This window comes from Idiotropiscis lumnitzeri, chromosome 5 (assembly GCF_059441095.1).
Source record: "Idiotropiscis lumnitzeri isolate Australia: NSW breed Sydney's pygmy pipehorse chromosome 5, RoL_Ilum_1.0, whole genome shotgun sequence".
In the NCBI taxonomy this organism is placed as follows: Eukaryota; Metazoa; Chordata; class Actinopteri; order Syngnathiformes; family Syngnathidae; genus Idiotropiscis; species Idiotropiscis lumnitzeri.
In genome coordinates, this window is record NC_142395.1 from 27436098 (window position 1) to 27452196 (window position 16099).

Here is a 16099-nt window from a genome sequence, read left to right on the forward strand (position 1 = left end):
CTTTCAAAGACCAGCTGCTCAAATGCAGTTTGAGCGGTACTATTGAGTTTATGTTGTCTTTGAAAAGGTCATTCGTTTTGAAAGAAGACGCGGTCTCCCACTGAGAGACAGCTGAGCTACCCGGGCCAGAAGCAGCAGCTGTGGGATGTGTCCACGTCCGAGCGCCGCCCTCGCACACCGACTGACGTCCACCGCGAAACACCCACGAGGGAAGTTGCCTTTTTTTTTTTACTCAGAGACATGTGAGTGTAAATTGTGTTCACGTCAGTTGAAAATTTCTCAAAGCTTCAACATCAGCAGCAGGTCATTTGGAGGAATGAAAACATCTCCACGGCATTCACTGTGAGGTAAGGCGTTTAGTGTATTTTTTGATTGGTGTTTTACTCTGTGGGTGGGTCGGGAATTTGTGCTGGTCTCGGCTGCTTGATTTAAAAAAAAAAAAAAAAAAAAAATGTCTCCTTACATTTTTGCCTGCTGGGGTGTTTGTTCCAAAAATCGCTTCTCTTCAAGTTCATTGAAAACTGGAAGGACAAGCTCTCATGTGTCCACCTTATTTTAATACATTCAATGTAATATCCAGATTAAGGCAGCCATACTAGTACATACTTTGTCAATATGACAACTTTGGCATTGTTTTGGGACAACCACATGTTTCTAGTTTGGAGATCAGTACTTGACAGTTGAAATTCGAGAGTTGACATCCAGCCGTCACTAATGGTACAAGTACATGGTTGTCAACTTGCAAATTTTATGCTCCACTGATAACATAACATAAATGTTTTCCTGCGAGCGTGCAGAAGTCATATTATATATTTTTTTTAAATCACTAGTAGTTCTCCTTGCTCACAATTGTCAACTAGTGCACAGTTTTGCCTTACTAGCAACGTGCATTTATCCAACTAACAGTATGCCAAAGTTGTCCTAATAGTGAAAATTATATTATGTTATATATATAGTTATTATTTTATATAAAGAAAATTATACTAGTAGCACTGCCATTCTACTAGTGTGTTGAATTGTCTTAGTAGCGAAGACAAAGGGTGTACTTGTAAATGGACCTGAAGTTGGATACAGGCGCTAACTTTCTTTAGAAATGAATAACTTTTGCACAGTATTTGAACAGTTTTTACAGCACCTGCACAGTAGAACCTCTCACCCTGTCAGGTGGTGGTGGTGGCATATGCACACTAGTCTCCAAAGAAAGGTGTGGCGTTGACAAGCTACTCTGTCAGCTAACCCAAATGAGGCTGACAAGTGAGCTTTGTCAATGTTTTCTCGAAAGACGACAGGTCAAAATCCAGCTACTGTTTGTGTAACTCACTTAAAGAAACCGCAGCTCACGTTGTGCTGTCATATAGATGTCTTCATGGGGTGGGCTATAGTCCTGTCTGAAATTTGTGTCGCTCCAGTTAAGCACCTCCAACATTTTATCTGATATTCTAAAATATATTTATAAATTATTTTCTCAGCCTCCCTTAAGTTTCGGGAGAGAAAAAAATATCCTGGAGCTGTCCCTGAGTTTGACCTTTAAAAGCTGGCGCATACGGATTTTATCATGCGTTGTCATTTATAGCTATGATGTTTACGAAATATTCCACCTATTGCTACATTATACATTTTATTCTTATTCCATTTAAAAGTCCATCTAATTAACCCTTAATCAAGTTCAGATGTACTAGCAGACTTTGCTTGAAATTTGCTGACAATTAATAAATGAGTTATTTAATTAAATAAATGTTTATCTCATTCAGACTCTTACTAAATTGGAAAAGTTAAATTTAAGTGTCCCTTTTCTGACAATTACTGAAACAATAATTTCATCACATTCCGCCACCCATCATACATGCCAACATTTAACGTGCCACAAATAAAATCCAGCTGTTCTGGTAGGCTAGAAAACCGAGACTGCTGGTTTCTTTCTCCACCCGTGCTGGAATCTTTGATAAAGCCTGGAACAAAATGTTTTTTTGTTTTTTTTTTATTAAATGTAACTCAGCATTGGATGTGCAACATGACTCAGTCGTCTCCTCCACATTTTCTGTCTGGAATGATTCACGTCATGTAAGATAAGGCGTCATATCTTGAGCAAGCGATCGCTTTGTCAAGCACTTATTTTGTGTTTACTGCAAAAACTTTTTTTTTGATTCATTCTGCAATCTAAACCTTGTCCAACAGCTCGCATGATTTACTCTCGGACATGATCGCCTCCTGTGTCCATAACCACTCAGCTGCTACCACAGTATTTCTGGAATTTCTCCCTAAGTCATTCAAAAGAAAGTTAGGGCCCATTAAATGTTATTATAATAGCCCTATGCTATTATTTAACGCCGTTTATTTCTGCCAAATGCCTGCCGGGCTTATGTTCTGCACATGCTTCGTGATTGCTGTTATTAGTCTGATTTACATCCTTCCCCTTTTTTTAGTCACTTTTTTTTTTCTTTCTGCCCGCAGCAAAATGAATGTATGCAAAATCTTGTCAAGACAAAGAAATAAGGAGATCTCGTCGAACTAGAAAATGCTGTTACAACACAATTCAGCTTACATTTACATTACAGAAGAGCCCCCCCCCCAAAAAAAAAAGTGCAGATGGAATGCAGAAGTCAAATCTTTACTAGGAACCACCTCGATAGCACTTTGTTATGCAAGTCATGTGATTTTTTTTTATTTTTTTTTTAACTTGACTCGACCAGCTTTACGGCTTTTTTAGAAACTTGTTCGCACGTGTGAATGCAAAACTAGAAAGGGGTCCATTGCGTGAATCAAGCGGCAGGATTGACAAGTAAACGAATTGTAGAATTGGAGTATTAAAGACACTTGTCGTGCTGTGGATGAATGCAGTCTCACAATGTGTTTCATGCGGCGCAATAAAGCCACCGTGAGTGAAAGCTTGCGCTCGTTATTGCCGGGGAGGTGTTGTAAACGTTCTACTTCCGCCCGAAAATATTTCCTTCCTCGCTCGCTGAATGTTGCCACAATGGATTTGTGTACAAAAAAACAAGCCTGAAAAATATGTATACGGAATAAAACGGATTATCTCGTGGCATATGTTGAATGCACGTTGGGTATAAAAAGTCTACACACCCGTTTGAAATCATGCTAGGTTTTTGTGGAACAAGATTAGACCAAAATAAAGCATTTCAAAACTTCATTATTATTTTTTTTTCCCATTTTGAGAGGGGAATTGAAAAATAACTGTGCTAATGTAGCATAAATGTGCACACCCTCGTGGAACTGTTTTCAGTCAAGTAGCAACTCATTCAAACAACATTTTAAAAAAGCAAGATGTGTCCACCAGCATGCGTCACGATAGGTGCGGTGTTTTTGGGGCTGATAACCGGAGTTATTTGCATGAAACACACCTGGTGGAATTATGGGCCAAAAGTGCAACCTTGCAGTACAGTTGAACTCCACCCAAATCAATAAAAGTGGACGAGAACAGCAGACATTTTGAAAACAGTTGTAAGAGGGGTTGCACACTTATGCAACCACCTTATGTCACTCATTTATTTTTACTTCCCTTCTTGAAAAGTTAAGAAAATAAATCAAATTCTAAAGGTCATAGGTCACATTAATTTTGAAAAAAAAAATTGAAAGGATTTGTCTTTGTCTAATTTTTTAAAATATTTATCACAAAATGTGGCATTTGAACAGTAGTGTGTTGACTTTTTAGAGTTTAGAGTTATTCTAGCAAAAAATGGCAATGTGACATTTTGCTGCAACAGTGAAATGAAAAGCCAACACCACTAAAAATTGTTCTTCATAGATTAAAATAAAATAATTTTGTAAAAAAAAAAAGAGAGAAAAATCAACGGGAGGCTTTTTGTATGCCACAAAAAAAAATTACATTATTATTTTTGTAAATTATATATTTGACATATAGAATAAAATATACCTGGCACAAATTGTCACACCAAATAAGTAAATAATGTTGATTGCGAGTAAACACTTCACTTGCCTGCCAACAAGTTGAACTTTGTCCAATGTTTGTATCTTGTTTACACGCTGTCTTGTCTGGTTGATAACTTTTGCAGGTCATGTGTTGCAACCCAATAACACTTGTCTATTCTGAGCCTGCCTCAACTCATTGTTGACGGACAAAATCCATCTATTCTTGGCAAACGCTCGCACCGTTGACCCCGATACTGATTTGGGAGTTCGCATGAAAGATTCCCACCAGACCTTGACTTAACTTTCATTATCACTTAACGCTCATTTTTGTGGACGGTCCACATCGTAGTTTTGGTATCCCTCAGAGGGTCGTTATGACTGTGAACCCATATAACTATATGATCATCTTACGTTATCACATACACATGACAAATTGATGTAAAGACAGTTTTCAAATCAAAAGCCAGTAAGTCATTGTTACTTCAACAATTTTTCAATTTATTTTAAAAGGGGAGGATTGGTAACAAACTAATGGCAATATCGCACATCTCAATGTTGTTAAAAGTAAAGAAAATATGCTCGAAACAGGAAGTTGACGCACGTGATTTTCCATTTGCGGGCCACATAAAATGAGGTCGCGGGCCAGATCTGGCCCCCGGGCCTTGAGTTTGATATCTGTACAACATATTACAATAAACGCTTGCCGCCTATTGTGCGTATATATATATATATATATATATATATATTTTTTTTTTTTAAATTATTTTATTTATTATTATTATTATTTTTAATTTGCTATCTTGCGGTTTTAATATTAGCATAATGTGACCGAGACATTTATCATCTTGACAAGCGCCAAGAGTCCATCATAGATGGGATGCAACGGAGGGAAGCCGGTCTCTTTTCAAAATCAAATATTTTTCGGCCTCGAATAATAAATAAACCGGCTGTATTTATTTATTTTTTTCTTTCATCTGTGCGGGCCCACAGACCCGAAGGACCCCTGTCCTAGAGTGAGGTCTTTTTTTCTTACAATAAAACATTTTGGTGGCATTTTGAGGGACCTTGAACTGATTAACGGCATTTCCATTCATTTGAATGTCCGTGAGTGGTTACGAAACGAATTAAAATCGTAAGTCAACGCACCACTATAGTTCATTGTTTGCCTTTCGTAACGTCGCATTTCAGGACTGTTGTTGACCGGGAGCCTCCCTGAGTATACTGATCAGTGCTTCTGTGTGTTCCCTTTCATTTACTAAATGAAAATATTCCGTATTCACGTCCAGACTCTCGCCTGATCTGCGATAACACTTGTGTGACCTTCATTTTGATGCACCGTGCTTGCTTATCAGACTAAACGGATGGTTCCTTCCTGGTTTTTCGCAGGCCCGGGGTGTAATTACGTGTGCTGGCTGGCTGGCTGGCTTGCACTGTGTGTTTCCCAGCACTCCCAATGTTTTCCTTTGTGCCGTCAGCTTCCTATTGTATTCTCATGGCGATTGCCTCACCGCCTGCTCACTTGATGATCACGTCTCTGTCGTCTCCTCTTGGAGTCAAAGTTTCTGTTGATTGTCTGATCTTTAGGATGGACCTGTTGGGTCAACTCTGATGAAATCTATAGTGTCCACTATTTTACTTTGAAAGTGTACTTTCTGTGATTCGATAGGCTTTGCGTTCCTATTTAAATTTCCATTTGTGTGTTTGAATGCTGCCAAAAGTTATCAGCAGGGAAAAGGTTTACATAACTCAGTCCTGTTGTGAGCTACGGTGCACTTATTTCCTGTTGGCGAGTGGACCTTCTGTTTTCCAATAAGCCTGTTGAAAGAGTACAGTACATCCGCACAAATATTTGTTTTAGCTGCTGTGTTATTAAATTGCAAGGTTTGTGTTTGATAACAGCAGACACGTGCGGCGATGGGTAGCTGGCTAAATAACTAGCAAGCTAGCTAGCTAGCTGCCAAGCTAGATTTGCCCTTGAAATGCTAACAGAAGTATTTATTTATCAGAAATATATAAATGGTTCGTTGATGACTGAGTCAAGTAAAGCAATGTTTGTCACTACCTGATTTTTTTTTTGGGCTTGTATTTGAGTCTAAATCACAGGTGTCAAACTCAAGTCCCGGGGGCCAGATCTGGCACACTACATCATTTTATGTGGTCCGCGAAGGCAAATCATGCACAATTTCATGTTTCTTGCTGAGATACCAAAATTTCAAATTTAAAAATGATAAAATATTACAAGCATATTTTTCTTTCTTACCAATCACACTTTTAAAATGAATGGAATGGTAGTTATACAAACATTTTCCTGGTTATCCATCAGTTTGTTGTGTTTATGTAATAATAATATGATTATGATTATATGGCAAAACCAAAACTATGATGTGGCCCGTGAGAAAAAAGAGTTTGACACCCCTGGCCCAAATGAATATAACGGCGTCCTATTGTTGTTTGTGTGTGCGCGTGTGCGTGGGGGTGTGTGTGTGTGTGTGTGCGTGCATGTTTAGTCTAGACTCCTGCACAGCAGTCCAGGTGCAACAGGTACATTCTTAACATTCCAACTCACTGTAAGCTGCTGTTTCACGCATGCCATGTCGTACCTGTACGGCCACTCTATATAACGGCAAATCCTGCACTTGCAATTTGGTGCTCATGTAAATGGCTAACAATCCAAATTGAAATTTTACAGTTGCAAGTCATTTGTTTAAGGATATCTAGTCCAACATGCCGCGCGCGACCTCTTGGAAAAATGCCAATCGCAAGTCAATCTTACTCTGACTTCACTTGCATTTTATTTATTTATTAAACCTACATAAAAATCAAAATATGACAAAAAGAATAAATAAAGCTAATTTGACTTTGTTGGACACCAATCCTCTATGACATTTGCTCTTTGTGCTAGCATAATAAATGGTAACGGTTGCACAACTTCTGCACGGTGGGAATTTGCAATGTTTCTATAAAGGATAAGCAAAGGAGATAAAAAAAAATGGATGAATGGATAAATACAGATAATCTTGGACCTCTTCGTATGCGGTGGAAAATTCCTCACTCTCCTTCAGGCATGGCTCCAGGATTTCTTTTCTCTCTCCGGCCTAAAGGGGGGGGGGGGGGGGGGGGTGTGACCAATTCATAAGAGGGCTAAACAAATAATTAAAAAATATATTTCAGAAGATAAAATGCTGGAGTGGGTTCACTGGGGCAACACAGATTTCTGACGGTGTTCTAGCCCCGCTAAACACATCCCTGTACTCCTTCCACTTTGATAATGCGGGCAGAAACTTTGTTCAACTTGATGCTCGAGCCTTTTTGCCCCTTTAATTTTGACAGTTCTAATGAATACATAACCTATATATATAACAAAAGCCTACCGACTGCTCGAAAGTACGCAGTTAATTTTTTTTTTCTTTCCCAAAATTAAATCCTTCGAGATGTCAATTTGAATGACATTAAGTGTTGAATCCTGCTCGAAACCATTGTGGCATTGAAAAGTCAACAAATGGACGAGTCTGTACGACCACAAGTAGTTGTACATTTAATTTAATAGTCGCACACTTATGAAATCTTGAGGCTTACTGTCTAAAACTAACAATTTGTCTTTCTTGCTGATTGAGGTGAGACACGTGATGTTGTCACCCAACGAGTTGTTTAAAATCGACTTTGTCGGAAACTGTCTGCCGCTGTGAGACATTTCACGCTCGGGCTGTGATGTACGCCGCGTATTCCCTCCGCTTCGGCTGTCATTAAGTTCGTATTTTTACAGCCGTGCTGCGGCCTCGCCGCGTCTGCCCACAAGTGACTTTTCCATTTTGTCAGCATTCGATGGTCACGTCCACGATACTTGAGTCAAGATGATGTGTGGACTTAGCGAGAGCTTTGATTTGGCAGAGGACACGTTCAAGTGGCAGCGTTTCATTTGCCTCTCTGCATATGGTTCCACTCTTTTCGACCCGTTTTTTTTTTTGTTTTGTTTCTTGGACAGAATAACAAAAGCAGACTGAGTGCTGTCAACGCCACTTTTTATGAACATTCTACAACAGCCGAGAGATTTATGAGCTCTGGTAATATTGAAAAATAAATTAAAAAAATTAGTTGGTTGTTAAGAGTTCCCAGTTACTCTCAAGTGTGTTTTAATCTCTCTCTGACTTCACTTTGATCGATGTTACGTCAACCGCATACCATCATGTTAGAATGGACATTTTCCGCCATGTTTGAAAGCAACCGCATCATTTATCATGTATTTTGTAGATGTCCGAGTAATGGTAATGTAACAGGCCGGTGGTTGAATGAGATCAACAATAAACGTGACTCAGATTGCTGTAAACAAGATGGCAAGATATAATTATAAATATTGGGGAACAAATCCGATTAAAAGTACGAGCAGTACAAATGTAGCATGCGGCGTATTAATGGCACCTAAAACTGGGTTCGAGCTGTTTATTGCCACTCCCGGTTGAAGTTTACTGTCAAACTAAACAAAAAACAAAGAAGTGTTGCGTTTTTAACACAACCACAAAGCTTTGCCGTATGCAAAATTTTGCTAGCTTAATGCTAAAACTGGTTTCAAGCTGTTTATTGCTTAACCGCCGAGTCCCAACTGCATTTTACTGTTAAACTAAACATACAACAAAGAGAATTACAAGTGTATTTCAAACAACCATATATCGTTGTCCTGTGCAAAAGTCAGCTAGCTTAATGCTAACAAGTTAATGTTAACAAACGCTGCAAGATAACAAATAACATAATTTGTCACGGTGTCATAACTTTTTAAAACGCTTACCTGAGCACAAACAGTGGAGCAACACATTAGACAAATAATATAATAAAGTACTGACATATCTTCTTTATCATCTGTGAAGAACTCTTCATATGTCTGTATTATTTAGCGCTCAGCTGGCCAACGCGCACACACCAAAGGAGCAGCATAATGTCCAGTCAATTGAAGCGAAAATATTTTTAAACAGTGTTCTTAACATTCTATTTATTTATGTCGCTGCTGTATGTTTTTAAATTAAGAAAAATATTACAGAGTACTATTTCTTAAATAAATGTTAATGTGGTTCACATTTAGGGTTGTAACAAGTTGGACACTTTTCATAAGAATTTACATCCATCCATTTTCTGAGCCGCTTATCCTCACTAGCATGAATTTATCACGTAGGACTTAATGGGAATGTTCAGGAATATTAAATATGAAATAGTAAAAAAAATAATAGGAAGTTGTGGAAAATGTTTTTGCTTAATCCTGATGAAAACGATTCTATTCAAATATGAGCAGAATATTTTTGATATTCCGGGGGTGATCAGAGGATTGCGCTCCTACTAATGGGGCAGATGAAAACTGGTTGAGGCACGTGGTGGAGGAATGTGATCTGGCTGTGTTTGCACGTCTGCTCTGAGAGGTTAAAGGTCATATTTGGCAGTAGGGGAGGTCCAGTAGGACAATGGTATAATTATATGAAGCAGGCTTTGTCTTTGAATGCGCTGGCTCAGGTTTGTTGGATCCACGTGCTGGTGTCTGGCTTAAAAGCGCTCGTTAAATAGTTTCATTGCACCGCCACCCGAGGCCCCGGCCGGGCGTGGTGGGACAGTAGTAGGGGATTACTTTGGGTGTCGGTGTCTCGCACAACCGGCCCATTTGGCTCCTTAGGACATTGGGCTATCAATGGATTTACACTTCATGGATGTTGAGGTCTCCAGTCTCCACCTTTTGTAAGTTGCTTTTTTTTTTTTTTGAGGTCTGGCTCTGATTTACTGCCAGCACCTTCAAAACGCTCGCTGGTTGACTGGTGGGAATGCAAAAATGAGTTCTAACTTTTTAAGTGTAACTAGTTAAATTTATCTAATTTATATATTTGTCTGTATTATTGTTGTATTGCACTGGAGAGGGGAGCCCTCTAATCTCGTTGCACACTTGAGTACAATGACAATAAAGGGATTTCTAATTCTAGTGGCGTTCAGGTTTAACAATTTTTGATGGTCTTAAAGGGTTACAGTGGATATAAAAAGTCTACACACCCCTTTTCAAATAGCTGTTTTTTTTTTAGATCGATTGATAATATAAGAATACTAATAGCCATATACACTATCCTTTGTAAAAAAAAAAAAAAATCTCTCTTTGTACTTCAGTTTACTGAGACAGTTATCTGTATAATGCTGCCCCCGGTGGCCAAGAAATGCACACTAGTAGGAGCAGCGCAATGTCCATGAAATCAAATAAATAAATGAGAAAAGTTGTCCTTGTGATTTTGTGGCGTGGGAGGGTTGTCATGGATAAATAGCATTTCCATGCATCATCTATGGGGAAAGATGACTCTGAGTTTTTCGATTTGTGGTAGTCACAGAATGATTTAAACTCGTATGTCAAGTCACCGCTGCTGCAATATGATGAAGGCGTCTCTGGATTTTTGACCACCAGATGACATCAGACTGTGTGTCTTTCCTCCTCAGACTGGGCATGACGGCGCGGGCCAAGAAGAGGGTGTAGCCACATCTGGCAGAGCGCTTGCACGAAGCACGAGCCTCGGCGCATCCAACGTCGGAGATGGGAGAGACGGAGGATGAGCGAGAAAGCAATGGCGGCAAGCTCTTCGAGGACTTTGTCCAGGCTTCCACCTGCAAGGGAACGTTGCAGGCCTTCAACGTCCTGTGTGGACAGCTGGACCTTGACCCCGCCGACCACGGGACCTTCTACAACAGGCTGAAGGCCAAGGTCACATCCTGGAAGGCCAAAGCGCTCTGGAGCAAGCTGGACAAGAGGATGTCCCACAAGGAGTACAAGAAAGGTGAAGCCTGTGTGGGCACCAAGGTAATCTTCGCAACCGTTTTGTGTTGCATCTGCCACAGTTGGCGATGGTCGCTTTTTACACGTAACTTTAATGGATTTATTATTGCCGCTATATACAGTAGATCTTTTATGCAAAGGCTCAAGGCTCAGCATGGTACAGCAAATGTGTGCACATCTGGAAAAACTTTAAAGTGTTTTCAGTTAGGGCTGAAATAGGCATGTGACCTCATGCTAATCCATGCATGACTAATTAAAATGTAATTTCTGTACGTTGCTGTACAAACCACGGAACAACTGGAAACTGCAAAAGTTGCAGAGGTGGAGAGAGTTTCATCTCGCTATCTTGTTACAGTATCGAGCTACTGTATCTATTAAGCTTTTTAGTGATCTCTGACGTATGACTTTTATATGATTTTCTTTTTTTTATGTTCGGAAGTATCAAAGAAATAAAAAGGGAGTCCCCGAGCCAAAGGTAAAACATGACTATTAAATGAGAATTTTAAAATTCCAAACAAATCCCAGTTGTCTAAATATCTGTGACACACTTTCGTCATGTAGGACGAAGAATTAGCCGACCGCAAACTTGACATGTGCTGCCTTTGTGACCTTTTTACCGCCTTCTGCTGTTAACTAAAATTGATGTCAAACTGTCCTTGGGATCAAATTGGGAATGACAGCAGAAGGCATTATTATAAGGCTATAATGGCAGCTCCCTAAAATGGATGTCTCCTTGATTCTTAATTTCGTGAACATAATATTAATAGAATATGGTACCGCACGTTTTGTTCCTTGAGTCCCCCTTTTGATGTAAAAACAAGTTTAAAAAAAAAAAGCAGTTTTCAGAGCATTTGTATTACTATACTTTTGATTTCAAGTTGTTATGAGTCACAGAATAATCTTCTTGTACATGACAAGTAAATTGTCCGTGACTTTATGACAACTTTAAAAGTGACACATGACATCACGCAGCACTCAATGTCACTTCATTGCTGTCGAGGACAAGATGTCATCTGGATTTTACGGCGGGACCTCGCTGGTGGGCTGGAATACGTGACGAGTACTGGCGTGCTAAACTGGCGTTGACATTTGTATTGGGCCAACTGAGTTGCATTGATCCGTCTTGAGCTGCTTAACTCATTCACTGCCATTGACGGCTAAAGACGTCAAAGATCCCTTTTTTTTTTTTTTTTTTTTACTCAGCTGGTAGTGATTGAGTTAATGGGGTCAGTATTTCATTAAGGCAAGGTCTTCTTTGTGACTGAGATCGCAAGTGGGACAGGAAATGTGGATGCCGTGACTCAGCAGAGGAGGAAAAAAAACATTCCAGTCAGTGGAAACAGGACAAAATAAACAGAATCCTGCGCATCAGCGACAAGCGACATTTTCATGACTTTTTCGCTTGAATCGCTTTACATTAGTTTGTGTGTGTCACCTGTGTTGTTTGACACCTTAAAATACGTCACGCTGATAACCTCTGGAAGCAGACGGTGAAACATGATGTCATCACCCTTATTCCCCGATGATCAAGATGGAAAAACAGAGTGGCTAAAGCCAAGTCATCGCCTGCGGGGCAAAGATAATTATTATCAACACAAATGTTTCCGGCGTTGGCTTGCCGAGTAGTTGTTTTAGCACGGTCAGCAGGAGACTAACCCATATCCAGATACCAGATGAATATCTCGTGGTCCCTTGATCCATTTATTTCTTTTGTTTTGTGTTGCCAGACAAAATTTGTGTTGCCAGCAGCGATATACTTGTTTTGGATTTTTCATTAGAATTAATTTTTATTCAGTTTGGACTTTTGTTTTTCAAATTTGGTTAGTTTTATTAGTTTTTTGAGTGGGATTGTTAGTTTTTATTATTATTTTTTTAATTGGTGAAGTATATTTCAAGTGATTGATGTTAAAAAAAAACAGGTCACAATAAGTATTGTGTAATAAAGTAATGTTAGTACAATGCCCAAATGAGTGTTCAACCTAAATTCTCCAGTATTTTTGTGAACCAAAATTATTTAATTTGAACTAGAAATTGAAAGCTCATTTATGAAATTAATTGACATTGATCAAAAAAGGGCATTTCTCTTATATATGTTTAATTTTAGTTTTTTTTTCATAAATTTTTTCGTTATAATTACGTTTGTGAGTTTCAGATACAATAATGCACTTTCAGCCATTTATTAAATAGTAGTCAATGGTCCTCAAGCACACAAATACAAAATGTATAGACAAACTAAGACATATTTGAATTAATTATTTTATTATATTTTGCAATTATTCAGCCGATTAATCGGTTATGACAACTATTGGGTCAAAATCCACAATGGTCACGCCTGCCTACTTTGAGGCCTTTTAAATTTCTCTGTATATGTTATAAAAGTAAAGCAGTAAAGCGCAAAATGCAAATACAAAGTCCGGCTGGTATTGTTAAAGTCATTCAGGATTTCCAAATCTATTTCTGCATTTTTCTTTGGCGCTGTGAAATTCAGAGATGCTCTCCATCCACCCCATGACCGGCTGTCTCAAATCTTCTGTCTATATTAAATCTCTGGATCCCTTCAGTAGCTCGGAAAACCATCAACATTCTTTTCGTCCGTGCCGTATGCCAAAAGCGAAAAAAAAAAAGGGACATTTCATTGAATCCTATACAGTTGTGTTTAAACGTTTAGAGGGAAAGAAGAAGAAAATAAGCTTTCCAGAAAGAGGACAGCACACTTGCGTCACTTCTTTTTCATCTATCATCCAAGAAGCTGATGTCATGTTTGGGCCCGGTTCTTCGACAAAGACAGACGCTCGTCGCTTCACGCGAGATGACTTCATGCGCTTTGTGGGCGACGCAACACGTCCGCTAATGTCCGCCTGTAATCATGCCTCATGCTGATACGACATTTTGGCAGATGTTTGTCTGCTTTTTTTTTTCTTCATGCTGAGGTCATTTTGTCGTTTTCGTAAGTGATGAGAACCTGCGCGTGTGTTTTAACACTCAGCAGCGTTTGGGGAAAAACAATGGAATGTCATCCCAGCAGGAGAATTTGCACTCTTGTGTGAGTAATGCGAGACGTGGTTAATCACATCTTGTCCTCCTAGTGCCTCATCATCGGAGGAGGCCCGTGCGGCCTGCGCACGGCCATCGAGCTCGCCTTGATGGGAGCCAAAGTGGTGGTGATCGAGAAGAGGGACTCTTTCTCCAGGAATAACGTGCTGCACCTTTGGCCCTTCACCATCCACGACCTGCGGGGCCTCGGCGCCAAAAAGTTTTACGGCAAATTCTGCGCCGGGGCCATAGATCACATCAGTGAGTTTAGCACTTCATTATTTGGTAGTCAGGCTTGGGAGTTATTGCAGCTGTGGTGTGTTCTACTGTCACGCTGCTCCACGAAGATGACGTAATGAAACGCACAAGCGTTCAAAAGTATTCAGTCAACAATAGTTGGGTTGTTTTTGCTGACTGTTTTCACAGGAGGAAGTTGTAAATTCTACATTGTAAAGCATTTTTTTTAAGGATTTTAAAATTTGTGATGCTAGGTCTTAAACTGCATGCGATTCACATCCACTGCAACTAGTGATGGGTAAACGAAGCTTCAAATGTGCTTCATGAACCAGTTGTAGTATTTGTGGACTCCTCTAGATGGCGCTCTCTGTTCAACATTGGGCTGAAAGCACACTGACTTGACATTTTGTTAAAGCAACAGTGCCATCTAGAGGACTTAAAAGTACAGCAGCTGGTTCATGAAGCAAATTTGAAGCTTCATTTTCTCATCACAAACTGTAACTGTATGTGAAGTGTAGCGCAAGAGAATGTCACATAATACTTTTCCAGTGTTGTTTTTCTTGATTGCAAAGTATTTTGAAAGCAAGACTGTGAAATAGTATGTTCCTCATCATCGTGCGATTGCTAAAACAACATTCTTTGCATAGCATTGTTTTTCCATTGTTTTCCCTTTCTCGCTAAGAACACATCTCCGACAAATTAAAAAAAATAAATCAAGAGAAACGTACACAAACACTACAGATTTATGTCAATTGTACACCAGCCAGGCCAATTTATAGGGTGCGCTTGCACAATCGAATTAGTTCCATTACCAGAGCTGTATCAAAAATCTGGCTTTTGCTAAGGTAGTAATGCTCGGATTTATTTTTTGGGGGGAGCGTCTAAAACGAGGCACAGTGATGCACTTGGGCATGTGCCTTCATTCACATCAATAAGTATCTGGCGCAATTGCGATGTGCAACGTAGCTAGCTAGCTATGCCTACTCCCCGGAAATGCAACTTTCTTTCGCATAGAGTGCCTCGTTGGCAGCAATGCTGCGCGCATGTACAGGAGGGAAGGCGGAACAGTGAGGGCCCGTAAAAGTCTTGAGAAAACTTGACAGTCAACCTGAAAAGATTATTTAAACACATATTAGACTTGCCAAGTAAGGACTTGTCTTCTGCACTGTGTGTTAACAGGTATCCGGCAGCTGCAGCTGATGCTGCTGAAGGTGGCGCTCATTGTTGCAGTGGAGTTTCACATCAATGTGGAGTTTGAAAAGCTCGTGGAACCTCCCGAGAAACAAGAAAATGAAGGTATTTCACCGGCGCTCACTCTCTCCACAGCAACTATAAATCGTCGCATTTTCGTTGCGAAACAAACCTACACCTTCGAGTTAATAAGGAGAGCGCCACTGCCAACTACTGGAGTGGATGTGAAATTACACTCTATTGTACGGCGGGGGAAAAAAAAAAGCCCCCCTCAGCATCACGCCGCGGCCTCTAAGGGGGCCTGCTCCACTATTTGAGAAGCACTGATTTACGCAAACTTTGTACCGTACAAAAGAATGCCACTTTTAATGACATTTATTCTGGATTACTCATCTCAGGGTATTTTTACTACTGAGTCACTTTAGACTCAAACAGTATGTACCAAAAGCAAGCTTCAGGAGGCTATCACCTCCATATCAATGAATGCTTTCAATGTCGGGGAAAAAAAAAACAAAACTCATCACACACAGCTTCATTGTGTCACGGTAACAGGAGGAACAACTCCCAAGTTTGACTTTAAGGCTGGCTTGCAGCTGTAATATCAATACGCCGATAACAACAAGAGCCTCGCCTAAATTTAGACGTACTTTTTTTCCCCCTCTGCCGGGGCTTAGTGGTGCCCTTAATATCCTATTGCCCAACAAAATGCCAGGTGGTTTCAGCGCGCCTCACCGTCTCATGCAAGCACTCAAAATGAGTTTTTAATAGAATGTGTCTTGAGACTGAGCAGTATTTGCTCTTGAGCTTGAGATCATGCTGGCACCCAAAAAGTTGCATTTAATCGAAGGTTTAATTCACAAGCAGCGTCCCTGAAGCATAAGTCGTAATCAGATGACATTTCTCACGCTATGTGGCCATTTCGGTCGGCCAAAGGAATAAGGCACAAAGAGAAGATTTATATCATGT

The 16099-nt window shown here is 39.9% G+C and overlaps 1 protein-coding gene across 6 annotated transcripts in view; it reads left to right on the plus strand.

Moving 5' to 3' along the window:
- Positions 1-267: 267 nt before the first annotated feature.
- Positions 268-16099, plus strand: part of mical2a (microtubule associated monooxygenase, calponin and LIM domain containing 2a) — a 35249-nt gene continuing 19417 nt past the window's right edge. For 5 of the 6 annotated variants that reach the window (XM_088296598.1, XM_088296594.1, XM_088296597.1 and 2 more), the window contains exons 1-4: positions 268-347; positions 10339-10696; positions 13759-13966; positions 15122-15238. In XM_088296598.1, coding sequence (XP_088152724.1) covers positions 10433-10696; positions 13759-13966; positions 15122-15238 — 589 coding nt within the window. In that variant the 5' untranslated portion in view covers positions 268-347; positions 10339-10432. Of the gene's footprint in view, positions 348-9462; positions 9601-10338; positions 10697-13758; positions 13967-15121; positions 15239-16099 lie in introns of those variants that run through there. The other variant, XM_088296595.1, reaches the window with a different exon arrangement.